This window comes from Mirounga leonina, unplaced genomic scaffold (assembly GCF_011800145.1).
Source record: "Mirounga leonina isolate KUSES-001 unplaced genomic scaffold, KU_Mleo_1.0 Mir_488, whole genome shotgun sequence".
In the NCBI taxonomy this organism is placed as follows: Eukaryota; Metazoa; Chordata; class Mammalia; order Carnivora; family Phocidae; genus Mirounga; species Mirounga leonina.
In genome coordinates, this window is record NW_023270777.1 from 9,169,846 (window position 1) to 9,197,788 (window position 27,943).

Sequence of the window (27,943 nt, forward strand, 5' to 3'; positions counted from 1 at the left end):
GCAGTCTCCGCTGAAGTACGTGCGCGTAATCCCTGAAGACAAACACGACAGAGCAAAGGGACTGAAGACCTCCTATTGGGGAAACATTGCCGTCCTCCGGGGACAGTTAGGGGTCAGGGGAACGAGCCCCAAGCGGTAAACATCATGCAACCGCGGGCGCTCTCTGTTGGCCGATCCCGCCGCACCGCGCCTCTTACAGAGCAGAAGCGGGTTGCGGACAAGTTCACGCACGAGCCGGCCCTAAAACGCAGGACCCGGCTCCAAAAACCACCAATGAGCTGCCTGAGTGGCCTGCCAGGCTCAACCAATCAGGGCGAGACCCTTCTGACCAATCAGGACGGGGCCCTTCCAGCCAATCAGGATGAGGCATTTCCCCCCCCCTTTCCCTTATTAGCATATTGAACCTTCAGCGGGGACCTCAGCCGGGGACTTTCTCTACCTACGCAGGACCTCAGGTTTGAGCAGGGGGTTCAGCTTTACTCTGCGTTCGTCCTGTGTCTCCTGCAGCTTTGAGCTGTAGCCCCCGTAAGACCTTGCCTGTGCCTTTGATTTGGGGGTCCAGCCTCGTTTCTGTCTTTGGGCACAAGAACGTGATTCCGGTAACGCTACCCCAAAACTTTTAGGTTCACAGCCTTAGTGTGAGGGTGGGAAGGTCTTGGTTATAATTTCTCTGTGTTGTTGTGATGAGCTAAAGGGCTTATTAAAATGCCATACAGGGCGCCTGGGTGGCTCCGTTGGTTGAGCAACTGCCTTCGGCTCAGGTCATGGTCCTGGAGTCCCGGGATCGAGTCCCGCATCGGGCTCCCTGCTCAGCAGGGAGTCTCCTTCTCCCTCTGACCCTTCCCCCTCTCATGTGCGCTCTCTCAAATAAATAAATAAAATCTTTAAAAAAAAATAAATAAAATGCCATACAGTCTTTGCTCTCCATTATTTAGAGAATCCTTTTTTTTTTTTTTTAAGATTTTATTTATTTGAGAGAGAGACAGAGATAGCTACAGAAAGCACGAGGTGGGAGGAGAGGGAGAATCAGGCTCCCCCTGAGCAGAGAGCCCCACACGGGGCTCGATCCCAGGAAGCTGGGATCCTGACCTGAGCGGAAGGCAGACGCTTTGCCCGACTGAGCCACCCTGGCGCCCCTATTTAGATAATCTTTAATGTTTTTTAAATCCTTGGCCAATTTTCTCCACAAAGTGTTTGCCCAAACAGTGTTTTATTCATGCGTTCCTAGATTCCTATTTTTGTTTTCATTCTTTAACTTTTTCGTTGGATGTAAGATTTCCTAGAAATTCTTTCTAGGAAAAGATAATGAGAAATATTGAAGTATCTAGGAATGCATTAGAAAGATATTATGCAGTGTAAAGTTTGCAAGAATAAGGATAGTACAAGGAATACTAAAACAATCTTTACCCAGATCCATTCATTTGTGATATTTTTATCCTTTTTTTTTTTTTTTTAAATGTAGGCTTCACACCCAGCAGAGCCCAACGCGGGGCTTGAACTCCCGACCTGAGATCAAGACCTGAGCCCAGAGTGAGTTGGATGCAACTGACTGAGCCACTCAGGTACCCCTATTTTTCTCCATTTTCTTTGTTATTTGTGTCTGTTTAATTTCTCCTTCAGGATGTAGATAGAGACACACACACGCACAATATTGTCCCCTGAATTATTTGAGGTTAAGTTATGTATATTCTGGGCTTTAACCCCTAAATACTTTGAAGAGAGATTTTTCCCAAGAGTTGAGATACTCTCTCAAATAAAGTTCTGCAACTTTAGTCTCCATACAATAGTTTCATCTATTCTACTATCTCTTGTGTAATTTGTCAAATGACTTGAACGTCCTTTTTGCCCCTCAATCACAGGATCTAGTCTATAGTCAGTTATGCCAGTTAATTACAAAGTGACCTTTACCTTTCTTTAATCTGGAACATTTTCATGCCTTTCTCTGTGGTCTATGATATTGGCATTTTGCTAGCATACTGATTCCCCACACTCCTCTCATTCTGTAAAAGAACATTCCACGGTAATCTATCACTTTCTCACTCATAGATTCAAGTTATTCTCTCTCAGCTGAAATACCAGATAATCCTGTATCCTGTTCAGGATTTCATATTTGGAGGCACAGACTATCCATCCATCCCCCACTGAATGTCAATTTTGATCAACCAGTCGAGATTTGATCTGATTTCTCGAATACATAATCACTTTGTCTCCCTGTAACTAATAAGCTATCTGTGGGGAAACGCACAAACAGAACAGCCATCTGTGAACCAGGAAGCAGGTTCTTCCTCAACAGGCACCAAATCTGCTGGTGCCTGGATGTTGGAATTCCAGCCTCCAGAACTGTGAGAAGTAAATATGTTGCTTGCAAGCCCCCCAGTGCTTGAGTTGGAAAACCAGCATTTTGCCACCATCATAGTGAAGTTATTGTTGCCTGATCTATCTTTCCTGCAATGGTGGCTTCCAGCCCAGCTACTCCCAATACTGTCAAGTCTAGTGGGTCAGACGGTCCCAGTGGCAGGGCTGCTGCTGAGCCTTTTCCCAGCCCCACGCTGAGCTGACAGCCTTCTGTTCCATGTAGTAGCTGGGATGGAACAGCTTGCCGACTGGGAACATTTCTGCTTTCGGATCCCAGAGAGTCCTATAGGTATTGTGTTTCCTTCTTAAGAGCTGGGAGTGTGAGATAAAATAATAGTCTGTCCTTTACGTCAGAGGGAATTCCTGACATGCCCTATACCCCTGGGCCCCGAAAAATTTTACCTCTCCGGCAATCCCCTGAAACTCTGTAGGATTAATCTCCACCCTCTGTGGTGTGTGTATCTCACCAAGGTCTCCAATGTGCCTGCCCCTTCTTGCTCATCTGGCGGATGAACAGAACCATGGCTGAATGTCATATACTTGCTGCTGTCTTAATCTGCCCTAGCAAAGCAATTGGAGGGACTTTTTTTTACTACATAAGTGTATATTGTATATTTATAATAGATATGTTATAATAATCCGCTGTCATCCTCTGAGATCCACCTGGCTTTTGGAGGGAGCTGACTATTGAATTAAATGGGAACACGATGAGGACCTCCCCGTCTACGCTTTAGGTGATTAAGAGAGGCACAAATCTCTGCCATTCCTTCTGGGAAGTGATGCTCTTTTGGATTTCTGTCTTAGTCAGGGATGGGGTAGGGAGGTAATTTCAGAGCATTCTACTTGGTCTTTTCCAATTTTTTTTTTTTTTAAGATTTTATTTATTTATTTGAGAGAGAGAAAGAGCACAAGAGGGGGGAGCGGGAGAGGGAGAAGCAGACTCCCTGCTGAGCAGGGAGCCCGATGCGGGACTCGATCCCGGGACTCCAGGATCATGACCTGAGCCGAAGGCAGTCGCTTAACCAACTGAGCCACCCAGGCGCCCAGGTCTTTTCCAATTTGTAGAGCTCTTACCCTACAAGCCAAGGAGTTAATTTGACTTGCCAACTACGAGTACATTTACTCCAATTACATCTTCAATGCTTCGAGAAACTATTGCTGGATGGGACAGTGAATCTTGTGGACCTGCTATGAGGCAGTCCTCCATTTATTACCTGGCTCCCATATTCCTCCATTCTAACACAGAGCTCATCATGATGCTCCAGGTCCCTAAATCTAGCCTTGAAACTTGTGGGAACTCCCCTTTTCCCAGTGTACCTGAGTAAATAACCATAGGTCCCTTTGGGAGGAGGGCTGGAAAAATCATGACCAAGCCTCTTGGTCACCCATCCTTTATTTCATTTGATCGTGTCGACTGAGCACCAGCCCCTCTTGTCTGCCCATAAGTCTCACGCCTGTAGAGAAACCACATCCTGTCATCTCCATAGCCTCTCGGAAGATAAAGCACGCCCTCCACTCCCCACCCTTCCTCCATCCACTTTGCTCTTACTGCTTATTAAGTTCATTGAGCTCACCGTGTTTCCGAAGGTCAAGTGCTACCCTCAGGAAGCCCAGTTCTATAACAGATCCCCTACTGTCAGCCTCAGCCTGCACGGACAGCCACCACTGAGCCTCTCAATGATACTGCTGTTCCCCTCCCCCAGCACATTCTTTATCTCAACAGAGGGTCTTCCAGGCCTTTCAATGAAGCAGTCAGCTGGTACATTTTCCAGCCTTTCATAAACCCTTCTTTCACCTTTTGCCAAAGCGATTCCAGCATTTCTGCTCAGTGTGGAGCCGTCTACTTCTCCTGCCCTCCAAAAGTCCTTCCAACATGTGAGCACCATCTCCTTGCATCTGTGCCAGCGTATTTAAACCCTGTACCACAGGAGTGTGCTCCTTTTCTTTTTCTTTTTTTTAAATAACAAAGCATTTTACTTTTATTTTTTTAAGATTTTTTTATTTATTTATTCATGAGAGACAGAGAGAGAGAGGCAGAGGCAGAGGGAGAAGCAGGCTCCCCGCAGAGCAGGGAGCCCGATGTGGGGCTCCATCCCAGGACCCTGGGATCATGACCTGAGCCGAAGGCAGATGCTTAACCGACTGAGCTACCCAGGCGTCCCAGGCATTTTATTATTTTTTTTAACTGAGATAAATCTGCTTGAGATTCTCTCTCCCTCTGCCCCTCCCAGCCCCTGGGTGTGTTTGCTGTCTCTCTAAAAATAAATCTTAAAAAAAAAAAGTTGCTAAGAGAGTAGATCTTAAAATTTCTCATCACAAGAGAAAAGGTTGTAATTATGTGGTGGTGGATATTAACTAAGTTATTGTGAAATGATTTCACAATGTATACAAATATCAAATCACTGTGTTGTACCCCTGAAACTAATATATCATTTTTAAAATTTATTTTAGAGAGAGAGAGCATTCACAGGGGCTGGGAGGGGCAGAGGGAGAGAGAATCTCAAGCAGACTCCCCGCTGAGCTGGGAGCCTGACGTGGGGCTTGATCCCAGGACCTTGAGATCATGACCTGAAATCAAGAGTCAGATGCTTAACCGACTGAGCCACTCAGGCGCCCCTCTCTTAGCAACTTTCAAATATACAACACAGTATTGTTAACCCCAGCCACCATGCTGTACTCACATCCCCAGGACTTATTTTATAACTGGAAGTTTGTGCCTTTTGACCACCTTCACCCATTTTGCCCATCCCCACCCCCACCCCCTGCCTCTGGCCACCACCAGTCTGTTCTCTACCTATGAGTTCAGATTTTTGTTTTTGTTTTTTCGGAGTCCAAATATAAGTGAAATTGTTCAGTATTTGTCTTTCCCTGTCTGACTTAGCATAATGCCCTCAAGGTCCATTCATCTTGTTGCAAATGGCAAGATTTCACTCTTTGGGGTTTTTTTTTTTTTTCACTCTTTTTAATGGCTGAAAAATACTCCATTGTTTTCTGTGTATAGAATAGATATACACACATATATGGATACACCACAAATTCTCAATCCATTCATCCACTGATGGACACTTCGGGTGCTCCCATGTCTTGGCTATTGTAATGAATGCTACAGTGAACATGGGTGTGTATATATCTTTTTGAGTTAGTGTTTTCATTTCTGTTGGGTAAATACCCAGAAGTGAAATTGCTGGATCATGTGGTAGTTCTGTTTTTAACTTTTTGAGGAATGGTTTTCCATAGTGACTACATGAGTTCATATTCCCGCCAACCGGGCACAAGGGTTCTCTTCATATCCCCTGCCAATGCTTATTTCTTGTCTTTTTGATAATAGCCCTTCTAACAGGTATGATGTGATATCTCACTGTGGGTTTGATTTGCATTTCCCTAATGATGAGTGATGCTGAGCATCTGCTTGTATACCTGTTGGCCATCTGGATGTCTTCTTGGGGAAAATGTCTGTTCAGGTCCTCTGCCCATTAATTTTAACTGGGTTGTTTGTTTCTTTGCCATTGCGTTGTATGAATTCCTCATATATTTTGGCTATCAATCCCTTATCGGATATATGATTTGCCAGTGTTTTCTCCCATTCACTACGTTGACTTTTCATTTTGCTGATGGTTTCCTTTGCTGGTGCAGAAGCTTCTTAGATTGACGTCATTCTACTTGTTCATTTTTGTTTTTGTTGCCTTTATTTTGGTATCAAATCCAAAAAAAATCTCTGTCAAGACCGATGTCAAAGGACTTAACTGTCTGTGTTTTCTCCTAGGAGTTTTGTGGTTTCAGGTCTTATGTTCAAGTCTTTAATCCATTTTGAGTTAATTTTTGTGTATGGTGTAGAATAGTGGTCCACTTTTATTCTTTTGATTGTGGCTGTCCAGTTGTCCCAACACCATTTATTAAAGAGACTGTTCTGTCCCTGCTGTACATTCTTGGCTCCTTTGTTGAAAATTAATTGACCATACATGCCTGTGCTTCTTTTCAAGAAGTTCTCCAGTACTTGCTATATGTCCTGTCTTCCTGGATCCAGCATCCTCAGGATCCAGACCCATACACTCCTGTTCCCCCGCAGATACAGGTGGGCGAGGGCCTGCAGCAAATGCAGGGAATATTCCTTATTCTACCCTATCAGGACCAGCATTTCTCCTGTTGGGTTTTGTGGTGACTTGACCCTATTAATTGATCTAATGATCAGGAGGGAAGGAAAGAATAGCTCCTCAGAGGGGCACAGGTCTTATTGCAAAGAAGAAGCTTCTATGTGCATCATCTTCAAGCAAGACTGGAAGGAGTGGGCCACTTTTGCAGGCTCGGAGAACTCAGAGGGATTAGTGTTTCAAGGTTTTTGCCTGTGTCAATCCAAATGTCCCGTCCTGAGTGTTGGGAGTTCTAAAGGGGTATTGTTAGGTAGTATTCTCTAGAAAAATACCTGTAAAGGAGTGACGTAAGGAGGATTGGGCCCCAGGAAAAAGCTGAAATGCTGCACGATTGCAACAGAGGCCTCATCTGATCCTACAGGGAACTCAAGCCAGGACAGCCCTTTAGAGATGCTGCAAGCTGAAGCAAGAGGTCCAAGGTCTTTGAATCCCTGCAGTGACACCATTGAATGTGGACTGCCCTGGGGAGGAGAAGATATCTGTGAGAGGCAGCTCCCTTCAGCCAGGACAATTCCCAGGGACATAATCACGAGCTGTCAGCTGTGAAACACACTAGCCCCCAAGGGAACAGGTGCCCCAGCCCTGAAAGGGGATCCTGGCAGCCCAGCACAGTGTGTTGTAGAGGGCGTGTTCAAGTTTCCAGCTTCAGTTATTAATTTATGTTTTACTCCCTGCAGTAGTCAGTTATTGCTTAATATCTCCGGAGGTCTTATTGTTAGGGACATAGAGTGATGGTGGATATATAGTCTTTGTCAATTTTTCTTTTTATAAGTGGATACCATACTTATTTATTCCCTTGTGATTGTTTAAAGTTCCATTTTGTCAGTTATTAGGATTATTACCTGTATGAGTCAGGGTGCAGCCAGAGAAGCAGAACATACGTACTAGATTTTTACAAGGAATTGGCTTAATTGTGGGGGCTGGGCAAGATCAAAATCCATAGGGCAATCTGTCAGGAAGGGCAGGCTAGAAGCTTTGTTCACAGAGTTTCTTCTTCATCAGAGAAGCCTCAATTCTGCTTTTAATGACTTTCAACTGATCGAATCAGGACCACCCAAGTTATCTAGGATAATCTTCCTAACTTAATTCAACTGAGTTTGTGGAATTTAAAGATATCTACAAAATACCTTCACAGCAACACCTAAATTTGTGTTTCACTGAATGGCAGGAGACTGTAGCTTAGCCAAGTGGACACATCAAAGACCATCACACTGCCCAATTTCTTTTTGTTCAAATTTGCCTATTGTAGTAGTATTAAGACCCTCTGACACTCCCATCAAGAGATGGAGTCCACTTTTGCCTCTACTTGATTCTGCACAACTTGTGACTGCTTTGATCAGGTGGGTGATGGTGTGATGCTATGTGACTTCCAAAGCTATGTTGTCATCAGCCACGAAGCTTCTTTCTTTCTCAGTAGAATATCTGCTCTTGAAGCCCAGAGATGCCATGTAAGAAGTCCAGCCAGCCTGAGTCCTTCACGTAGAAGAGGCTCTCTGATCAAATCCAAGCCGAGCTCACCCTTAAGCCATCTCAGCTCACCCATTAAGACATGGGAGTGAGGAGGCCATCTTGGAAATGGACCCTCCCTGCCATTAAGTCATCTCGGCGGGGCCCCCAGACACGGTGGAGCAGGGAAGCGCCATGCCCGCTGTTCCCCCTTCCACATTCCTGACCCACAAAATCCGTGAGCATAGTACAGTGGTTGTTCTTCAAGACCATTGAGTCTTGGGTGGTTTGCCAACACAGCAGTAAATAACAGGAGCGCCTGGAATGGTTTTCTATCCTTTTATTTTCAAGCATTTTATGTCGGTTTGTTGTGTCTCTGTAAACAACATGCTGTTGGGTGTTATCCCTTTTCCCAGTCAGAATCAGATCCCGGAGGAGGGACTTAGAAAATTTAATCGTAGATGTGTATGCGTAGTGAAGCCCGAAAGCGCACTTTGGGCTGTTCTGCCTTTGGACCCACATCTTCCCTGCCCCTCCTTCCTCTAGAACTCTGGCACCGGGTTTTGTCTGGTTAATTGGGGCGGAGCTTTAACCGCCGCCCATCCGCATCCCCCTCCCCGAGATGCTGGTAGCTCCCCCACCTCCCAGGCGTCTACCAGACCTGCTTCTGGCCGGGGAAACTTTAAAGTTCCCTTAGAACCTTGCAGGCTAACGAGCAAGTCGCAGTGATGGGTGGAGGAGGTTACCATGGAGACGGGTCCAAGGAATGAGGCTCGGGCGGGAGGGAGGGCCGGGACGCGCCTTCCGATTGGCTCGGCGGGCGCGCAGCGTTCCTCTCGCGCACATGCGCAGTGGCGCTGAGGCGAGGTCGCGGTGGAGCCGGAGCGCGGTGTGATCCGGCCCAGGCTTCTCGGGACCGGGCTGGAAGGGGCGGCTTCTGGCCGAGACGCGTCGCGCTCTCCGCGTTAGGGACGTGGCGGAGCCGGAGGCCCCTCTGCAGCGCGGGGCCGAGCTCGCCACGCAGGCGCCCGCGCCCCCGCCGCCATTGTTGCCCCGGGCCTCTCCGGCTGCGCGTCCGCCGGCTCCCGGCGACAGGTAATGATGTCGAGGGCGCCGGGGGCGAGTGTCCGCGCGGTCAGGCCGGGGCCCCAGCGCGTCCCCGGGCGGCGTCCGCGCTCGCGGCCTGCGGAGAAGGCGAGCACGGGGTGGGGGCTGCTGCGGCGGGCCGGGTCCCCGCTACCCGCGACCCTCCGGCCGAAGGGGAGTTAGGGAGACGCGCCCGGGAAGGGGAGGCGGCGGGCGAGGCTGGCGCATATCCTCTGCAGGGCGTGTAAACAGTTGGCTTTGGTTACACGACTGAGCCCGAGGAGGGCTCAGAGCTGGAGCCCGCGGTCAGGCGGTGTCAGGTCGCGGGGTCGGGCCTGTTCTGAGGTTTTCTTCGGGAATCCTGGTTTCAAGTTTACTCGTGAGGGATTGTCTCCTGTAGAAGCATTTAAAAGGGCTTCAGCTCACACCAGCCTCTTGTACTTTTTTCCAGGCCAACAGACTTGCCTCTCCAGCCCTTAGGTAGTGAAAAGCTAGAATAGGCTGGCATTAATATGCAAAGCAGGTAAATGTCCGCCCTTTTTTCCTTGACAGTTTCCTTGGGAACCTTGAGCACTTTATTAGGAAGGATTCTCCTCCCGGTTTGTTCTAAGTACCTGTGGATAAGCTCTGTTATTGAGAGCCCCTCCAGTCCTTTATAGCTTCTGTAACGTCCGAAAAACACGGAAGCTTTTCCCCCCGCTCTGTAAAAGTTTAATTTCTGTTTCAACAAGTTAGAAGTTTGATCTGTTGTTTTGCTCATGATGCGGGTCTTTGCTTCTATTACCACCTTTTGAGAGCAGTCCCAACCCCTGTCCCCAACAGATTGCATTTATCTCACAAGTCTGAGGATGTAGGGGAGGAAGACCAAGGTCGAGTCGGTGGGTGTTTATCTATGCACACCGAATAGGCTGTTTCTGTTTGTGTGTGTGTATGGCAGAGAGCCCCAGAATTCTTGACTTTATGGTCTGTTCTTTTGTTTCAGGGTCTCTTAACCATCCCTGCAAGTTCTGGGCTCAGAATTTGTAACTAAGGCTGCTAACTCTACCTTGACCCTGTTCTGCCCTTGGCTGCAAGCAGCCCTTGATATAATGTCTTTGTGGCTCTAGCATGAGACTTCAAGCAGCTGGCTCACTGCTGGAGATATAAAGGATATTGCCAGATTCTCTCTCCTGTCTGTAGCGATGTTAGCCTCATGCAAGAGGATGACCAGTTCTTCACGCTCCCAAGTCCTTCTCATGTGGAAGCCGGACAAGGCTCAGAGTGGACCCCACAGTGTTGAGAAGGAAACCCTTGCTTCAAGAATCTTGCGTGACACTGAGACCTGTCGACAGAATTTTAGGAATTTTCCATATCCAGACCTAGCTGGTCCTCGAAAGGCATTGAATCAACTCCGAGAACTCTGCCTTAAATGGCTGAGACCTGAGATTCACTCAAAGGAACAAATCCTGGAGCTGCTGGTGCTGGAGCAATTCCTGACCATCCTGCCTGGGGAGGTTAGGACTTGGGTGAAGTCCCAGTACCCAGAGAGCAGTGAGGAAGTGGTGACTCTGGTGGAGGATTTGACTCAGATTCTAGAAGAAGAAGGTGAGAATTGTAGGGCAGAAAGGGGAGGAATCCTGGGTGGTTAGAGAAGTCAGCCAGCATATCACAGAGGAGCCCCTTAAAGAAATTGGGGAGAGCAAAGGGCCCCACAGTGAGTGAGAACAGGCTTTAACATGAACCCCGTCCTGCAGGGCGTGCCCCTTCCAGACTGGGACCAAACACACATTACCTAGTGTCCTAAAACAATGACCAGACAACCCAGTTACCCCGTGCGAGCCCTCAGGAATTTTACCTGCAGAGGTTTGAGCCATTCTGTCAATAAGTCATTGGCTTTGTCAATTGGATTTTACAATAACATGCTTCCTAAAAGGTAGAAAAGGGTCCAGAGCACATTTCCTTATTAAGAGACAGCATACGCAATTTACATCACACGAAGATCTAGTAGAAAATTGGGAATTTGATGCATATCCTTAGCAGTCCCAGAACAGACTTGTTTTTGAAACCTGCATTGATATCTTAGGACAAGTCATTGGTCCTTCCCTCTGATTCTTTAAAGTAGGGGTGCTGTTTTTCTCACTTTAGGAAAGTATAGGCATCTGTTTGGTGAGGTTTCCTAGGCTGTTCAAACAGGACTAATCTCCATCATGGTCTCCCTTCCCTAGCTGCTCCTCAGAACTCTGTCCTTGCCCAAGAGACCCCAGAGGAAGACCCCAAAGGAAGACCTGCTTTCCAGGCAGGGTGGTTAAATGACTTGGTGACCAAAGTAAGTGTTAGTTTTTTCTGTGATTTTAAAATGGCCTCTTGGAGGTGTTTGTGTGAGGACGTTTTATGTCCTGGCCCTGTGACTTCTGTCCCCCCAAAAGCCCAATCTAGGACTTAAGCATCAGTTTTTGTCTTTAAGTCCATCTTGGCCTGTTAAGATAAGTGACTGCCCTTTTAAGAAATAGGCTCCTTTTACCTTCCCCTGATGGGGAAGCCTTTCTTCACTGTTTGATTTTAAGGTAGCAACATTGCATAGAGGTTAAGGGATTGACCGCCACAGCCAGATGAATCAGGTTTGGTGCCTGATTCTGAACCTATGATTTGGGGGCAAGATACTTGACCACATTTAGCCTGAGTGATTAAACTCTAATAAAAATAGAATTTACCTCTTAGATTGTGAGGATTAAACATTATGAGACTTGTGGTTAGCCTGGATTACAGTAAACCATCAATAAACAATAGTTGCTAAAATTATTTTTCTCATTAACAAGTAATTAAAGGCCATGTGTTTTGTGGTGTTAACTGTTGATCGTGAGTCTATGTTCTGTCAGGCCACCTTAAGAGAAAATTTTACTATAAAATATGTATCTGAAATTGGTAGAGTAAAATTATTATTCATAGATAGTATGATTGTTTACCTGAAAACCCTAAAAAAATCAGGGGCAGGGGAAAAACTGGGAAACGTAGTAGAAAATTTGAGTAAGGTGATTACTACAGAAAATGGCATATGAAAATTTATCACTTTCAGGGGTAGCTGGCTCAGTTGGTAGAGCATGCAACTCTTGATCTCAGGGTCATGAGTTCAAGCCTCATGTTGGACATAGAGCTTACTTTAAAAAAGAGAAGAAAATTAATAACTTTCTTACATATTCGTTAAAATCAGGCAGATGATGAAATGAGATAAAAGATTCCATGTGTAGTTTTCCCCACCCCCAAAATTTAAAATATCTAGGACTAAACATAGTATAAATTTTATAGTACATCCATGTCCTGTATCATACTAGAAGACGTGCAAGAAGCTTTGAATGTTGTAAAATTGTCTGTTCTCCCTAAATTATAAGCAATGTAATTGTCAAAACCCAATACAATTTTTATAAGGAACTTAGAAAGTTTATTTGAAAAGCATGTAAAAAGAATCCTTTTTTTTTTTTTTTTAAGATTTTATTTATTTATTTGACAGAGAGACACAGCAAGAGAGGGAACACAAGCAGGGGGAGTGGGAGAGGGAGAAGCAGGCTTCCCGCGGAGCAGGGAGCCCAATGCGGGGCTCGATCCCGGGACCCTGGGATCATGACCTGAGCCGAAGGCAGACGCTTAACGACTGAGCCACCCAGGTGCCCCCCCCTTTTTTTTTTAAACAAAAAGAAGGAAAAGAGCAAAGAGGGATACTAACCTTAACCAGATTATGAAATGTATTAAAAGTGTAACAGTTCAACAGTGTGGGTTTCAGTCCCAATTTTATTTTAAAAAGGAAGGAAGGGCTCTGCATTTCATCTTAGAGCACACAGATATATCTTAAAATTTCAAATTATAACACATAGAATTCTTAAGGCAGAGCTTGAAAAGCACAACCATTCAACTGTTTTCTGTGTATAACCTTCCTTTAAGATAGAGCCACCAGGGGCGCCTGGGTGGCTCAGTCGTTAAGCGTCTGCCTTCGGCTCGGGTCATGGTCCCCGGGTCCTGGGATCGAGCCCCGCATCGGGCTCCTGCTCGGTGGGAAGCCTGCTTCTCCCTCTCCCACTCCCCCTGCTTGTGTTCCCTCTCTCACTGTATCTCTCTCTGTCAAATAAATAAATAAAATCTTTAAAAAAAAAAAAAAAGAGCCACCAGTGGGGCGCCTGGGTGGCTCAGTCGTTGAGCAACTGCCTTTGGCTCGGGTCATGATCCCAGGGTCCTGGGATCAAGCCCCACATCGGGCTCCCTGCTCGGCGGGAAGCCTGCTTCTCCCTCTCCCACTCCCCCTGCTTGTGTTCCATCTCTCGCTGTCTCTCTCTCTGTCAAGTAAATAAATAAAATCTTTAAAAAAAAAGATTGAGCCACCAATACATACACTTGTACCAGCTGAAAACGTAATTATAAATTCTATGTTTTCAGACTTCCCTGTAGGACCATTTGAGTATGCTCATCCATAACTTGGGTGAGGGTTTTAACTAGATAACCTTTAGGGTCTTACTAAAGGTCAAGATTCTGTGATTCCCCCCACCACACATGTCCCTGGTGTTACCACTCTGCTACCAATTCTTGAACCAAGTTATATTTGATTTTTCAGGAATCAATGACATTCAAAGATGTGGCTGTGGATATCACCCAGGAGGACTGGGAGATAATGCGTCCCGTACAGAAGGAATTGTACAAGACTGTGACATTACAGAACTACTGGAACATGGTTTCCCTGGGTAAGCATCCTCTGCACCCACTCCTGCCAGCATATCCACCATCTTTCTTTCCTCTGTTAAAAATGGGTTGGCCTCTGAAGCACTTTGCTAAGAATGGGACTTAGAGGTGAGTGTGCTCATCCCATTTGGGCTATGTTCTCCCTTTTCCCAAATAAAAGGTTTCTAAGTGAAGGATCATTGAAAACTATGACACACAGCTTCCCAGGACTTCCACACCACGCTGCACCTTGCCCACTCCCTGCTTTCCCCGTGATCTCCTCCTGCCATGAGTTCTATGCACATACCCTCCTGAGTAGCAGGACATTTTTATCCTAGCACTGAAAAGCACAGTGACCTATTTCTCCCACTAGATCACATCCATGAAACCATTGTTTTCCTGTAGAAGTCTGTCCTCACAGATAAATCGAAGTCAGGCAATAAAATTCTAACAGCTGTTTATCTCCAGGATAAAACTCCTTATATTCCTCCCAAACAGGACTTACAGTGTACCGACCAACTGTGATTCCCATACTGGAAGAACCATGGATGGTGATAAAAGAAATCTTGGAAGGCCCTAGTCCAGGTGAGAGAATTAAGTGTCATGAGATTGTTTGCATTTAAGAGCATAAGTGCAGTGAGATACCTTTTTTTAAAACATGGCCAGGTCACTCTCCACCAAGACATTCCGGCCTGTTGGGGACACTGAACTGTTTGGCATGGTCTCCTTGCAGAACCACCTTCAGGAAGAGAGTTCCAGACACCACTGTTCCACATTTCCCCGGTGTTTCTCATTTCATCCTTCCCTGTGGCCCCTGGGTACCCCCCCCAGCTTCGTCTGGTGCTTTGACTGTGCTGTGTCCCCCTCCCTCTTTTATAAGCTTGCATGAATGTCCTGAAAATTTTAAGTTTCAGACCTTCTTCCATGTAAATTTTTTTTATTCTGTTTACCAACAAACCCCTGTAGCCTCCAACCTCCACTTCCCTAACTCATTCTTTTCTTTATTTTCTAATTTTGAAAGTGTTTTTTCAAATGTTCTCTTACTGTAGTGCATTCACCCAGTTCCTGCATCTCTCAGTCCAATCACTGGTGCCTGTTTCTAGTTGTTTCTGTTCAGGTATTTTGTTTTGTTCTGTTTGCATATAAAATCAATATAAAAATGTTTTGGGGGCGCCTGAGTGACTCAGTCGGTTGTGTCTGCCTTCAGCTCAGGTCATGATCCCAGGGTCCTGAGCCCCGCATCAGGGCAGGGAGTCTGCTTCTCCCTCTCCCTCTGACCCTCCCCCTACTTGTCCTCTCTTACTCTCTCTCAAATAAACTCTTTAATGTGTGTGTTTGTGTGTGTGTGTGTGTGTGTGTTCTTAAAAAAATCCTGTTTTTGGGAGGCTTTCCTTATATCATTTGGGGAAAAAAATGTTTTTTCTCCTTTTTAGATTTTATTTTTTAAGTAATCTCTACCCCCAGTGTGGGGCTCAAACTCCTAACCCTGAGATCAAGAGTCACATGCTCTACTGACTGAGCTGGCCAGGTGCCCCTTTTCCTCCATTTTCTAACGGAAATGGTAGCAAACTGTACACACAGTTTTGTACTTTGCTTTTGTTTACTTAAAAGTGTATCTTGAGAAGTGTTCCAAATGAGGATATAAAGAACTTCCTTATTCTTTTTTTTTTTTTACTATCTGCATCACATTTTGTTGTGTGTCTCATAATTTATTAAACCTGTTCCTTATTGATGGGCTTTTTAGTTGTTCCCATTCCTTCCTTCCTCCACAAGAACTTCAAACCTACAAAAAGTTGCAGAATCAGTACATTGAACACCTATGTAATTTTCACCTGGAACCACCAGCTACCATCATTTAGCCACTTCTGCTTTATCTCTTTTTGGGAGGGGGAGGGGCAGAGGCGGAGGGAGAGAATCTCAAGCAGACTCCCCACTGAGTGCGGAGCCCGACACGGGGCTCGACTCTGAGATCAGGACCTGAGCTGAAATCAAGAGTCAGGTGCTTAACCAACTGAGCCCCCCAGGCGCCCCTTTGCTTTATCTTTTTACACACACACACACTTTGCTTCTGTTCTTTCCCCTTACCTTCCCTTCTGCTTCCCTTCTGACATTTTCTGAAGGATCCAGGCCAGGTTTTTTTAGAATGACCCACAGTCTAGATTTCCCTGATTGTTTCCTTCTGTTTAGACTCAGATGAAATATGTTTACCAAAAAGACATCCTAGGTGTGTACTGTCCGTTGCCACTTGTCTTATCATTGGTGATACTCATTTTAAAAGTTAAGGTGCTGGTGACCAGATCTCTCTGTTTTAAAGGTGCATTTTTTTCTTTATAATCAGTAAGTAATCTGTGGAGTGATACTTAGAGGCCACATGACTATTCCATTCCCTGGTACTATTTTATTTAAGGATTTGTAGCATCCATTCTTTTTTTATTATTATTTTATTGTTATGTTAATCACCATACATTACATCATTAGTTTTAGATGTAGTGTTCCATGATTCATTGTTTGTGCATAACACCCAGTGCTCCATGCAGAACGTGCCCTCCTCAATACCCATCACCAGGCTAACCCATCCTCCCACCCCCCTCCCCTCCAGAACCCTCAGTTTGTTTTTCAGAGTCCATCGTCTCTCATGGTTCGTCTCCCCCTCCGATTTCCCCCCCTTCATTCTTCCCCTCCTGCTACCTTCTTTTTTTTTTTTTTCTTAACATATATTGCATTATTTGTTTCAGAGGTACAGATCTGAGATTCAACAGTCTTGCACAATTCACAGCGCTTACCAGAGCACATACCCTCCCCAGTGTCTATCACCCAGTCACCCCATTCCTCCCACCCCACCCTCCACTCCAGCAACCCTCAGTTTGTTTCCTGAGATTAAGAATTCCTCATATCAGTGAGGTCATATGATACATGTCTTTCTCTGTTTGACTTATTTCGCTCAGCATAACTCCACGTCGTTGCAAATGGCAAGATCTCATTCCTTTTGATGGCTGCATAATATTCCATTGTATATATATACCACATCTTCTTTATCCATTCATCTGTCGATGGACATCTTGGCTCTTTCCACAGTTTGGCTATTGTGGACATTGCTGCTATAAACATCGGGGTGCACGTACCCCTTCGGATCCCTACTTTTGTATCTTTGGGGTAAATACCCAGTAGTGCAATTGCTAGATCATATGGTAGCTCTATTTTCAACTTTCTGAGGAACCTCCATACTGTTTTCCAGAGTGGCTGCACCAGCTTGCATTCCCACCAACAGTGTAGGAGGGTTCCCCTTTCTCCGCATCCCCTCCAACATCTGTCATTTCCTGACTTGTTAATTTTAGCCATTCTGACTGGTGTGAGGTGGTATCTCATTGAGGTTTTGATTTGGATTTCCCTGATGTAGCATCCATTCTTGATTCTTGCTTTATTATACTGCTGATTGCAAGCTAGTGATTTTCTAATTCAGTCATCTCTTCTAAAGGATTAACAGCAGTCTCCCGTAAAGAATAGTTCTCCCGTAAAGAATAGTTCTTCTTCCTCCCACCTCATTTTTTTATGTGAACATGTCACTATGGACTAAGGGGATTTTTCGAAATTCAGTGTATTAGTCCACTAATTCCAGGTTTGTTTTGTTTTGTTTGTTGTTTTTCATGCTCAGTTGTCCCAAACTTGGGTAATACTACTTGAAAAGCTAATTCTTTTTTTTTTTTTTTTTTAAAGATTTTATTTATTTGACAGAGAGAAACACAGTGAGAGAGGGAACACAAGCAAGGGGAGTGGGAGAGGGAGAAGTAGGCTTCCCGTGGAGCAGGGAGCCCGATGCGGGGCTCGATCCCAGGACCCTGGGATCATGACCTGAGCCGAAGGCAGAGGCTTAATGACTGAGCCACCCAGGCACCCCTTGAAAAGCTAATTCTTAATTCTTCTCATAATTTATAGCAGAATGACCTGTATGTACCTGTAGCGCAGGATGTACCCATAGCACAGTAAATTCTTTGTGGAATGATTTTGGCACACTCTAGACACTGAAGAAACATGCGTGACATAATGGAAATGAGCCTGGACTAGAGTCAGGATAGTCTTCTGGAAGAACCGTAGATGGTGATAAAAGAAATCTTAGTCTGGGACCCCTTTAATTTGAGCCTGAGGAGCTTTTTAGATCATTCAGGCAGCGTGCATTGGGGCTGTAATCCACAAGAGGGGGCATTTTATGGTTATTTATTTTAGGGGGAGAATTTTCTCCCTCCAAAGAGCACCAAGACTGAGAAAGGCAAGTTTCTTTTTGCCTTCTGTAGAAGAGAGATTTTTTTTTTTTTTAGGTTTTGTTTTATTTTTCTAGCCAGTCCTTAAGCAGGGTCTAATCCTCTATGCTCAGGATTCCTGTCAGCCTCCCTTCCTTGTTAGGGCCCCAAGCTTTGTTTTCTGGCCCCTGGACCCCTTGCACCCTCAAAATGGAAGTATAAGGTCATTAACCAGATTGACAAGCTATCTCAGTCAGCTCCTGCTGACTTCCTGTCTTCCTGCTTTTGCTTGATTTTTGGCCTCTGAGGGTTTTCCTTTCTTACCAGGTGCTTAGAGGTACATAATGAGTTGAACCTTTGGTTAGGATATCTTTTTTTTTTTTAAGATTTTATTTATTCATTTGAGACACAGAGAGAGAAAGAGCATGAGCAGTGGGAGAGGCAGAGGGAGAGGGAGAAGCAGACTCCCCGCTGAGCCAGGAGCCCGATGTGGGGCTCAATCCCAGGACCCTGGGATCATGACCTGAGCCGAAGGCAGACGCTTAACCATCTGAGCCACCCAGGCGCCCCTGGTTAGGATATCTAACCATATCCTGAAGTCATACTTCAGGAAATGGAAACTTTGATAATTCACAAATAGTAGCATTGGTCTTCAGTGGCCATTCGTTTCTCGGAACTTTTATGGTTCTTTATTTAACCTAGCCATTCTCTCAGGTTCAATTCAAATCATACCCCCCCCCCCCCGAAGCTTTTTTTGATTATCTGAGTCAATACCGATTTCATCTACAAGAAGTATTGTGCCACTCTTTGGCCCTGTTCACCAGTAGACACTTAAACTTATTTCCAACCAGTCCTTTCAGGTTAAATACGTATATTTAAGCACTGCTTAATAATACTAATTTTTGAATTACCAATAAACTGATTGGTTTAAAATGTGTATTTATTGTAGCAATTTCTTCATCATCATGGTTCACACTTGTTATTTTAAGCTTGTCGTACCTTTAGTACTTTTCCTTTTCAGGTATATAGTACACTCTGCCGTAGACTGATTCTGATTCCATAGAATCGGAATTAATGGGGCACCTGGGTGGCTCAGTCAGTTGAGCATCCAACTCTTGATTTCAGCTCAGGTCATGATCTCAGGGTCATGAGATTGAGCCCTGCATTGGGCTCCACAGCATGGAGCCTAATTAAGATTCTCTCTCTCTGGGCGCCTGGGTGGCTCAGTTGTTCAGCGTCTGCCTTCGGCTCAGGTCATGGTCCCAGGGTCCTGGGATTGAGCCCTGCGTCGGGCTCCCCGCTCAGCGGGAAGCCTGCTTCTCCCTCTCCCGCTCCCCCTGCTTGTGTTCCCTCTCTCGCTGTCTCTCTCTGTCAAATAAATAAATAAAATCTTAAAAAAAAAAAAATCTCTCTCCATCTCCCTCTGCCCCTCCCCCCTCTCATACACTCGCTCTCATGCACTCTCTCTCAATAACTAAATCTTTAAAAAAGAGAGAATTAAACTCAGCTTCTGATACTCTCTCATCTTGTATATGTGACACAAACACCCCTAACTATACAATCCACTAACAGTCTCATTTTGTTCTTCTGGAAGGGAGAGTAACAAGTTCTGGTTTGAGAGAGTTGTTTTTAAATATTTTCCTTATGGGGCGCCTGGGTGGCTCAGTCGGTTGGGTGTCTGCCTTTGGCTCAGGTCATGGTCTTGGGGTCCTGGGATCAAGCCCCGAGTCGGGCTCCCTGCTCAGCAGGGAGTTTGCTTCTCCCTCTCACTCTGCCCCTCCACCTGCTTGTGCTCTCTCTGTTGAATAAATAAATAAAATAAAAAATAATTATTTTTTGGGGGCGCCTGGGTGGCTCAGTCGTTAAGCGTCTGCCTTCGGCTCAGGTCATGATCCCAGGGTCCTGGGATCGAGCCCCGCATCGGGCTCCCTGCTCTGCGGGAAGCCTGCTTCTCCCTCTCCCGCTCCCCCTGCTTGTGTTCCCTCTCTCGCTGTGTCTCTCTCTGTCAAATAAATAAATAAAAATCTTTAAAAAAAAAAAAATAATAATAATTATTATTTTTCTTGTATAGAAATAGCATAACAAAAAATTACAACTACATTTCTAGTACTAAATAGCAATAAGTTATATAGCCAATATATTGAAGATTAGAAAATAATTTTTTAAAAACCTACAATCAGGGCGCCTGGGTGGCTCAGTTGATTAAGCGTCTGCCTTCGGCTCAGGTCATGATCCCAGGGTCCTGGGATCCAGCCCCGCATTGGGCTCCCTGCTCGGCAGGAAGCCTGCTTCTCCCTCTGCCTGCAGCTCTCCCTGCTTGTGTTCTGTCAAATGAATTAATCTTATAAAAAAACAAAAACCTATAATCTTCTTAGGTCTTTGATAATATTTGTCTAGTTCCGTGCATTTTCATACTAGCTGTGGGACTACTTTTTTTCATTTTGCATTACTCCCAAGCATTTTCTAATGTCAACTCTGATTTTTGTATCTGAATCAAAGTAATAAAAGTCAGTATACATAAACATACCTAGTTATTTTTATCAGTTATCAATATTCCATTATCCCTTACTCTAGTCCTTTATTGATGAATGGTAGAGTCACTTTTAATGACTGCATATGATTCTGTGGAATGGATAAATTTGTAAGGTTTTTATATTTTGATCTGCATCTTAGAAAATTTCTGAACCATCCAGTACCATTTTTCCTATATTATAAACTCCATATTTGATTATATTTCATTACATAATTCGTAATATTTGGAAGCCCTGTGTCTTTGACCTGATTTCAAGGGAGAAAGATAATTTAAATTTGTTTTAAACCATCATACTGGAAACATAATAGGCATGAATAAATACATATTTGATTGCTTTGCAGCGGGATTTGAGGTCAGGGATTTTTTTATTTGCTTTGCTTTTATGTGTATGTTTGTGCTTTCATTTGGTTCACCTTTTCACAACAAATTATTGTCATTTATTTTACCAATTCAGTTGTGTGGCCACCATATCCAGAGTCTCGGGCCATTTTCTGAAGGAAGTGTATAAGAAGCACAGGCTGTTCTCAGAGTTTGCATCTAAGTTGGAAATAAAAGAAACACACACAGGGGCCCCTGGGTGGCTCAGTCAGTTAAGCGGCTGCCTTCGGCTCAGGTCACGATCCCAGAGTCCTGGATCGAGCCCCTCATCGGTCTCCCTGCTCAGCGGAGAGCCTGCTTCTCCCTCTCCCTCTGCCTGCCACTCCCCCTGCTTGTGCTCTCTATCTCTCTCTCTGTGTCAAATAAATAAAATTTAAAAAAAAAAAAGAAAGAAAGAAACACACAGAGTTGTGAAGTAATAATACAAGGCCAAGTGTGGTCGTGGCCCCAACATCACATTAGGTTGAATCACATGAGACTGCCAATATTTGAGCCATATTGACCTACAAAAAGGCAAGTTCATATGATTCAACCTAATCTGTACTTTAGGATTCTAAGAAAGAGAAAAATGAGCTGGGCCATACATTTTTTTTTTTTAATAGAGAAGTTTTCTTGAGAGAATGCCTAAGTCTGGGGGTGCCTGGGTGGCTCAGTCAGTTGAGCATTCAACTCTTGGTTTTGGTTCAGATAATGATCTCAGAGTCCTGGGATAGAGCCGCATGTCTCTCTCTGTGCTCAGCAGGGAATCTGCTTCTCCCTCTCTCTCTGCCCCGCCCCTGCTCATGCTCTCTCTCTGTCAAATAAATAAATGAAATCTTAAAAAAAAAAGAGAATGCCTAAGTCTGGAATTTGCATGGCACCTATAGAAGGCTATGAGGAGTTAGCTTTAAGTTATATGGATAACTTTAGATTTTAAGCTAAATAAGAAGTTTGGCAGAAGAGATAGTAGAGGGGCGCCTGGGTGGCTCAGTTGGTTAAGCGACTGCCTTCGGCTCAGGTCATGATCCTGGAGTCCCGGGATCGAGTCCCACATTGGGCTCCCTGCTCGGCGGGGGGTCTGCTTCTCCCTCTGACCCTCTTCCCTCTTGTGCTCTCTGTCTCTCATTCTTTCTCTCAAATAAATAAATAAAATCTTAAAAAAAAAAAAAAAAGAAGAAGAGATAGTAGAATAGGAAAGGCTGGATTATTTGGGGACTGAATATGTCAAGTGGAGGTATTTTGAACTTCTTTAACTTTTCTCCTTTAAGCCATTGGTACTCAAACTTTAGTGAACATCAAAAACCACCTGAAGGGCTTTGTAAAACAAATTGCTCAGCCCTATCTCCAAAGTTTCCTTTCATATATATATATATATATATATTTTATTTATTTGACAGAGCACAAGCATGAGCAGGGTTTGGAGGGGGGCAGAGGGAGAGGGAGAAGCAGACTCCCCGCTGAGCAGGGAACCGGACGTAGGGCTTAATCGCAGCACCCTGGGATCATGACCTGAGACAAAGTCAGACACTTGGGAGCACCTGGGTGGCTCAGTCGTTAAGTGTCTGCCTTCGGCTCAGGTCATGATCCCAGGGTCCTGGGATCGAGCCCCGCATCAGGCTCCCTGCTCAGTGGGAAGCCTGCTTCTCCCTCCCCGACTCCCCTTGCTTGTGTTCCCTCTCTCGCTGTTCTCTCTATGTCGAATAAATAAAATCTTTAAAAAAAACAAAAACAAAACAAAGTCGACACTTGACTGACTGAGCCACCCAGGAGCCCCCAAAGTTTCTTCTTTATTTTGTTTTGTTTTATTTTACTTTGTTTTGTTTTATTTAAATTCAATTAATTAACATATCTATAGTGTATTATAAGTTTCAGAGGTAGAGTTCAGTGATCCATCAGTTGCATATAACCCCCAGTGTTCATTACATCATGTGCCCTCCTTAATGGCCATCACCCAGCTACCCCGTCCGCCCACCAACCTCCCCTCCAGCAACCCTCAGTTTGTTTCCTATAGCTGAGAGTCTCTTATGGTTTGTCTCCCTGATTTCGTCTTATTTTATTTTTCCCTCCCTTCCCCTGTGATCCTGTTTTGTTTCTTAAATTCCACATATGAGTGAAATCATGTAATTGTCTTTCCCTGATTGACTTATTTTGCTTAGCATAATACCCTCTAGTTCCATGCACGTCATTGCAAGTGGTAAGATTTTTTTTTTTAAATGACTGAGTAATACTCCATTGTATGTATAGACCACATCTTCTTCATCCATTCATCTGTCGATGGACATCTGGGCTCTTTCCATCATAGTTTGGCTGTTGTGGACATTGCTGCTATAAACATTGGGATGCAGGTGCCCTTTTGGATCACTACATCTGTTTCCTTTGGGTAAATACCCAGTAGTGTAATTACTGAGTCATTTGAGGTCCCTCCATACTGTTTTCCAGAGTGGCTGCACCAGCTTGCATTCCCACCAACAGTGTAGGAGGGTTTCCCTTTCTCCGCATCCTCGCCAACATTTGTTGTTTCCTGACTTGTTAATTTTAGCCATTCTGACTGGTGTGAGGTGGTATCTCTTTGTGATTTTGATTTGTATTTCCCTGATGCCGACTGATGTTGAGCATTTTTTCATGTGTCTGTCGGGCATTAAATGTCTTCTTTGCAGAAATGTCTGTTCATGTCTTCTACCCATTTCTTGACTGGATTATTTGGTTTTTTGGGTGTTGAGTTTGATACGTTCTTTAATAATCTTAAAGACTAGCCTTTTATCTGATATGTCATTTGCTAATATCTTCTCCCATTCTGTAGGTTGTCTTTTTTTTTTTTTTTAAAGATTTTTATTTTATTTATTTGAGAGCGAGAATGAGAGAGGGAGAGAGAGCACATGAGAGGGGGGAGGGTCAGAGGGAGAAGCAAACACCCTGCTGAGCAGGGAGCCCGATGTGGGACTCGATCCCGGGACTCCAGGATCATGACCTGAGCCGAAGGCAGTTGCTTAACCAACTGAGCCACCCAGGCGCCCTGTAGGTTGTCTTTTGATTTTGTCGACTGTTTCCTTTGCTGTGCAAAAGCTTTTTATCTTGATGAAGTCCCAATAGTTCATTTTTGCTTTTGTTTCCCTTGCCTTTGGAGACATGTCTAGCAAGAAGTTGCTGCAGCCAAGGTCACAGAGATTGCTGTCTGTGTTCTCCTCTAGGATTTTGAGGGATTCTTGTCTCATATTTAGGTCTTTCATCCATTTTGACTTTGTGTATGGTATAAGAAAATGGTCCAGTTTCGTTCTTCTACATGTGGCTGTCCAGTTTTCCCAATACCACTTGTTGAAGAGACTGTCTTTTTCCCTTTGGATATTTTTTTCTGCTTTGTTAAAGATTAGTTGACCATAGAGTTGAAGGTCCATTTCTGGGTTCTCTGTTCTGTTCCATTGACCTATGTGTCTGTTTTTTTGTGCCAGAACCATACTGTCTTGGTGACTACAGCTTTGTAATAGAGCTTGAAGTCCGGAATTGTGATGCCGCCAGCTTTGGTTTTCTTTTGCAACATTCCTTTGGGCTATTTGGGGTCTTTTCTGGTTCAGTAGCCCCCAGAGTTCCTGATTCAGCTTGTCTGTATGGGGACCAATAACTTAACACATTCCCAGGTCACCTGTCTGGGGACTGTACTTTGAGAACTCTTACTATGAGAGATTTACTAGAGTATTTAAGCATGGAGAGCACTCCTTGAAATTGCTTTTGGAATATTATGTGGGTTGTACAGAGTAGGTTGGAAGGAGTCAATGAGAGTGTCTGCTTTATACAAATTATCCTATGAAGTCATCCCACATGATCCCAGGGTCTTATCTGGTGTTTTCACATCTCTTAGTCTAGTCACCTGACCTATTTTATTAATCAACGCCCATGTTGAGTAGTGAGGAGCCTCTCCTTTTTCAGCAGTTTGGTCTTCTGGTTTTCTGCCCCTATATTTTCTTTTCCCAAGCTTTAAGTACCACGTTATGAGGTTGTCAGAGCCATAGTCTTTTTAGGCATTTTATTCATGTTCAGTATTTTCCTTCTGTTTTGGCAGTTTCCTTTCTCCAAATAGAGGAAAACTTTTTATATTCTATATTCTTTTTATCCCAGAATGGAAAACAGAAGCCCAAGAGTGTACTCCAGTTACAAATACTTCTAAACTCATAAAGACTGGAACTCAGACCGTCAAATTGGAAGAACCATATGACTACGATGAGAGATTAGAGAGGCAAGCAACAGATACCTACAGGAAGATTCCCACGAATGGAAGAAATTTCACTTTGAAGTCAGTCCTCTCAAAAGAAGAAGACCCTATGGAAGAGTGTCTTAGTAAATATGATATATATAGAAATAATTTTGAAAAGCATTCAAACCTAATTATTCAGTTTGGTACCCAATCAGATAATAAAACTATGTACGATGAAGGCAGGGCCACCTTCAATCATGTCTCATATGGTATTGTACATAGAAAGATATATCCTGGAGAGAAGCCTTATAAATGTAACGTGTGTGGGAAAAAGTTTAGGAAAAACCCATCCTTCGTGAAACACCAAAGTACCCATGCCAAAGAAAAATCTCATGAATGTGAAGAATGTGGGAAAGAGTTCAGGCATATCTCATCCCTTATTGCACATCAGAGAATGCACACTGGAGAAAAACCGTATGAATGTCACCAGTGTGGTAAAGCCTTCAGCCAGCGTGCGCACCTTACTATACATCAGAGAATTCATACTGGAGAGAAGCCCTATAAGTGTGATGACTGTGGAAAAGACTTCAGTCAGCGTGCACACCTTACTATACATCAAAGGACACATACTGGAGAAAAACCGTATAAATGCTTGGAATGTGGTAAAACCTTCAGCCACAGTTCATCGCTGATTAATCATCAGAGAGTTCATACTGGTGAAAAACCTTACATATGCAACGAATGTGGGAAGACTTTCAGTCAGAGTACACACCTTCTTCAACATCAAAAAATACATACTGGAAAGAAACCATATAAATGCAATGAGTGTTGGAAAGTGTTTAGTCAGAGTACTTACCTTATTCGCCATCAGAGAATTCATTCTGGAGAGAAGTGTTATAAATGTAACGAATGTGGAAAAGCCTTTGCTCATTCCTCGACTCTTATTCAACATCAGACTACTCACACTGGAGAGAAATCCTATATATGTAAAATATGTGGAAAAGCCTTCAGCCAGAGCGCAAACCTTACTCAACATCATAGAACTCATACGGGGGAGAAACCATACAAATGCAGTGTGTGTGGGAAAGCATTCAGCCAGAGTGTACACCTTACTCAGCATCAGAGGATTCATAATGGAGAAAAACCCTTCAAATGCAATATATGTGGGAAAGCATATAGACAGGGTGCCAATCTTACTCAACATCAAAGGATTCATACCGGAGAGAAGCCGTATAAATGTAATGAATGTGGGAAAGCTTTTATTTACTCCTCATCACTTAACCAACATCAGAGAACTCATACTGGAGAAAGACCCTATAAATGTAATGAATGTGATAAAGATTTTAGCCAGAGAACATGCCTTATTCAACACCAGAGAATTCACACAGGAGAGAAGCCCTATGCATGCCGTATATGTGGTAAAACCTTCACCCAGAGTACAAACCTCATTCAGCATCAGCGTGTTCATACAGGTGCCAAACATCATAATTAATGGATACAGGAGACTTCAGTTAGGTTTTACAATTCATTCAGATTTTATTTTGTACTCTGTTAAAACAAAAGAAACCCAAAAGAAGTGCAATATATGTTAGGTGTCACTCAGCAGAAATATCAGAATTAGTAATGCGGATATAAGCTATTTAAATTTAATGTGAAATTTAAAAAGAAAACTTTATTCACTTCTTAACCTTTATTTGATATCAGTTTAATTCATTCCAGAAAGAAACCCTGTAAAAGTAAGAGTATTCAAAAATCTGTAACTCCTCAATCTTAGTGTATTTCAAGTACTTCTTAATGAGACCTTATGAATGTAACTTGGAAAGCTTCCATCAAGTAGGGATTTCACGCTAGTGAGTAATCTTGGGATAATGAAAAAAGCTGCTTTCAGGCCTTTATTTCTTCCCAGCTTTGAAGCCTTAAATATGTGAAGGGTTCCCTTCCCTTTTCCCGTTATGCCATAACTGCCGTGTGGAGCCAGTAGGTTTGCAAAATATGTATGTAGTGGAAAGTATCCTAATTTTTATGGGACAGCTGTTGGTAATTACATTTTCCTTTAAATATTGAAATATTCAAGGAAGAGAGCTTAAGGAAAGATGACCTGTTAGGATAAACTAATGTATATATAACCCTTAGACATTTGTACTAATTGAGTTGAAAAGGCAAAAACTAAACACCTTAAATTCATCTTTAAAACGTATTAGCCTTAGTTTAACTAGGTTTTGACATCTGTCCTCCTGAAGGAAAAAATAAGAATAAAATACCCATTTTTTCACCTGACTCCTAAATTCGTAACTTAAAGTTCCCCTGTGGCTGTTTTACCATAGGAAGCCCATTTCTGTTGAGACACGTTTCTTGAGTGCCTGCTGTGCTCAGGGCCCAGACTTCCTAATTGGATCCTTTCAAGGCTTCTTACCGTGCTGAAAACCACAGCTAACTTAAGCGACGAAAAGCTTTCTAAAGTAGCGAAAGATGACAAAGGACATGTCACGGAATGAGCGTTAAGAAGCCTACTAAACTGGGTTGCCAAATGTGACCCCATATCCCAAGACAAAGAAGTGGTGAAAGCAGCTATTTACAAAGTGTGAGGAAAAGATCAGTAATGGAAAATAAAGTTCACTACAGAAAGTGGGTCAGGGAAAAAAATCAAGGGTGAAGACTTAGCAGTGAAGAAAGAATACACAGGTAACTTACAACATGAACTGTTGTTAGACTTGGTTTACCTAAGAAAGTAAGAGTGGCTAATTAAATAAGACCAAATTCAGCCTGTTGTTAAGAAGGAACTAAAAATGAAGGGACTGATTTTAAAGGAATAATTGGAATTGGTACTTTCTCATACATAGAAGTAAAAATGGGGATTCTTCTTAAAATGTCGGGAAACATTGGAAAAAGCATTGATGCAGAAACTATCATTGATGCA

The 27,943-nt window shown here is 43.8% G+C and overlaps 1 protein-coding gene across 2 annotated transcripts; it reads left to right on the forward strand.

Moving 5' to 3' along the window:
- The first annotated feature begins 8,806 nt into the window (after positions 1-8,806).
- On the forward strand, positions 8,807-27,303 carry ZNF287 (zinc finger protein 287). Of its 2 annotated transcripts, XM_034989658.1 has the most exons (6): positions 8,807-9,044; positions 10,018-10,619; positions 11,240-11,340; positions 13,612-13,738; positions 14,214-14,300; positions 24,951-27,303. In XM_034989658.1, exons 2-6 carry the CDS (start codon positions 10,217-10,219, stop codon positions 26,516-26,518), a joined length of 2,286 nt encoding a protein of 761 aa, XP_034845549.1. In that variant the 5' UTR covers positions 8,807-9,044; positions 10,018-10,216; the 3' UTR covers positions 26,519-27,303. The 2 variants fall into 2 exon arrangements, with proteins under 2 accessions (XP_034845549.1, XP_034845548.1); XM_034989657.1 differs by lacking the exon at positions 8,807-9,044 and having other exon boundaries at positions 9,487-10,619.
- The last annotated feature ends 640 nt before the right edge of the window (positions 27,304-27,943 follow it).

Excerpts from the sequence above, each read along its gene's own strand:
- ZNF287 (XM_034989658.1), top strand. The coding sequence starts at position 10,217 with ATGTTAGCCTCATGCAAGAGGATGACCAGTTCTTCACGCTCCCAAGTC. Across the intron at positions 10,620-11,239 it reads TCAGATTCTAGAAGAAGAAG|CTGCTCCTCAGAACTCTGTC; the intron begins GTGAGAATTGTA and ends TCCCTTCCCTAG. Across the intron at positions 14,301-24,950 it reads CTTGGAAGGCCCTAGTCCAG|AATGGAAAACAGAAGCCCAA; the intron begins GTGAGAGAATTA and ends TTTTTATCCCAG.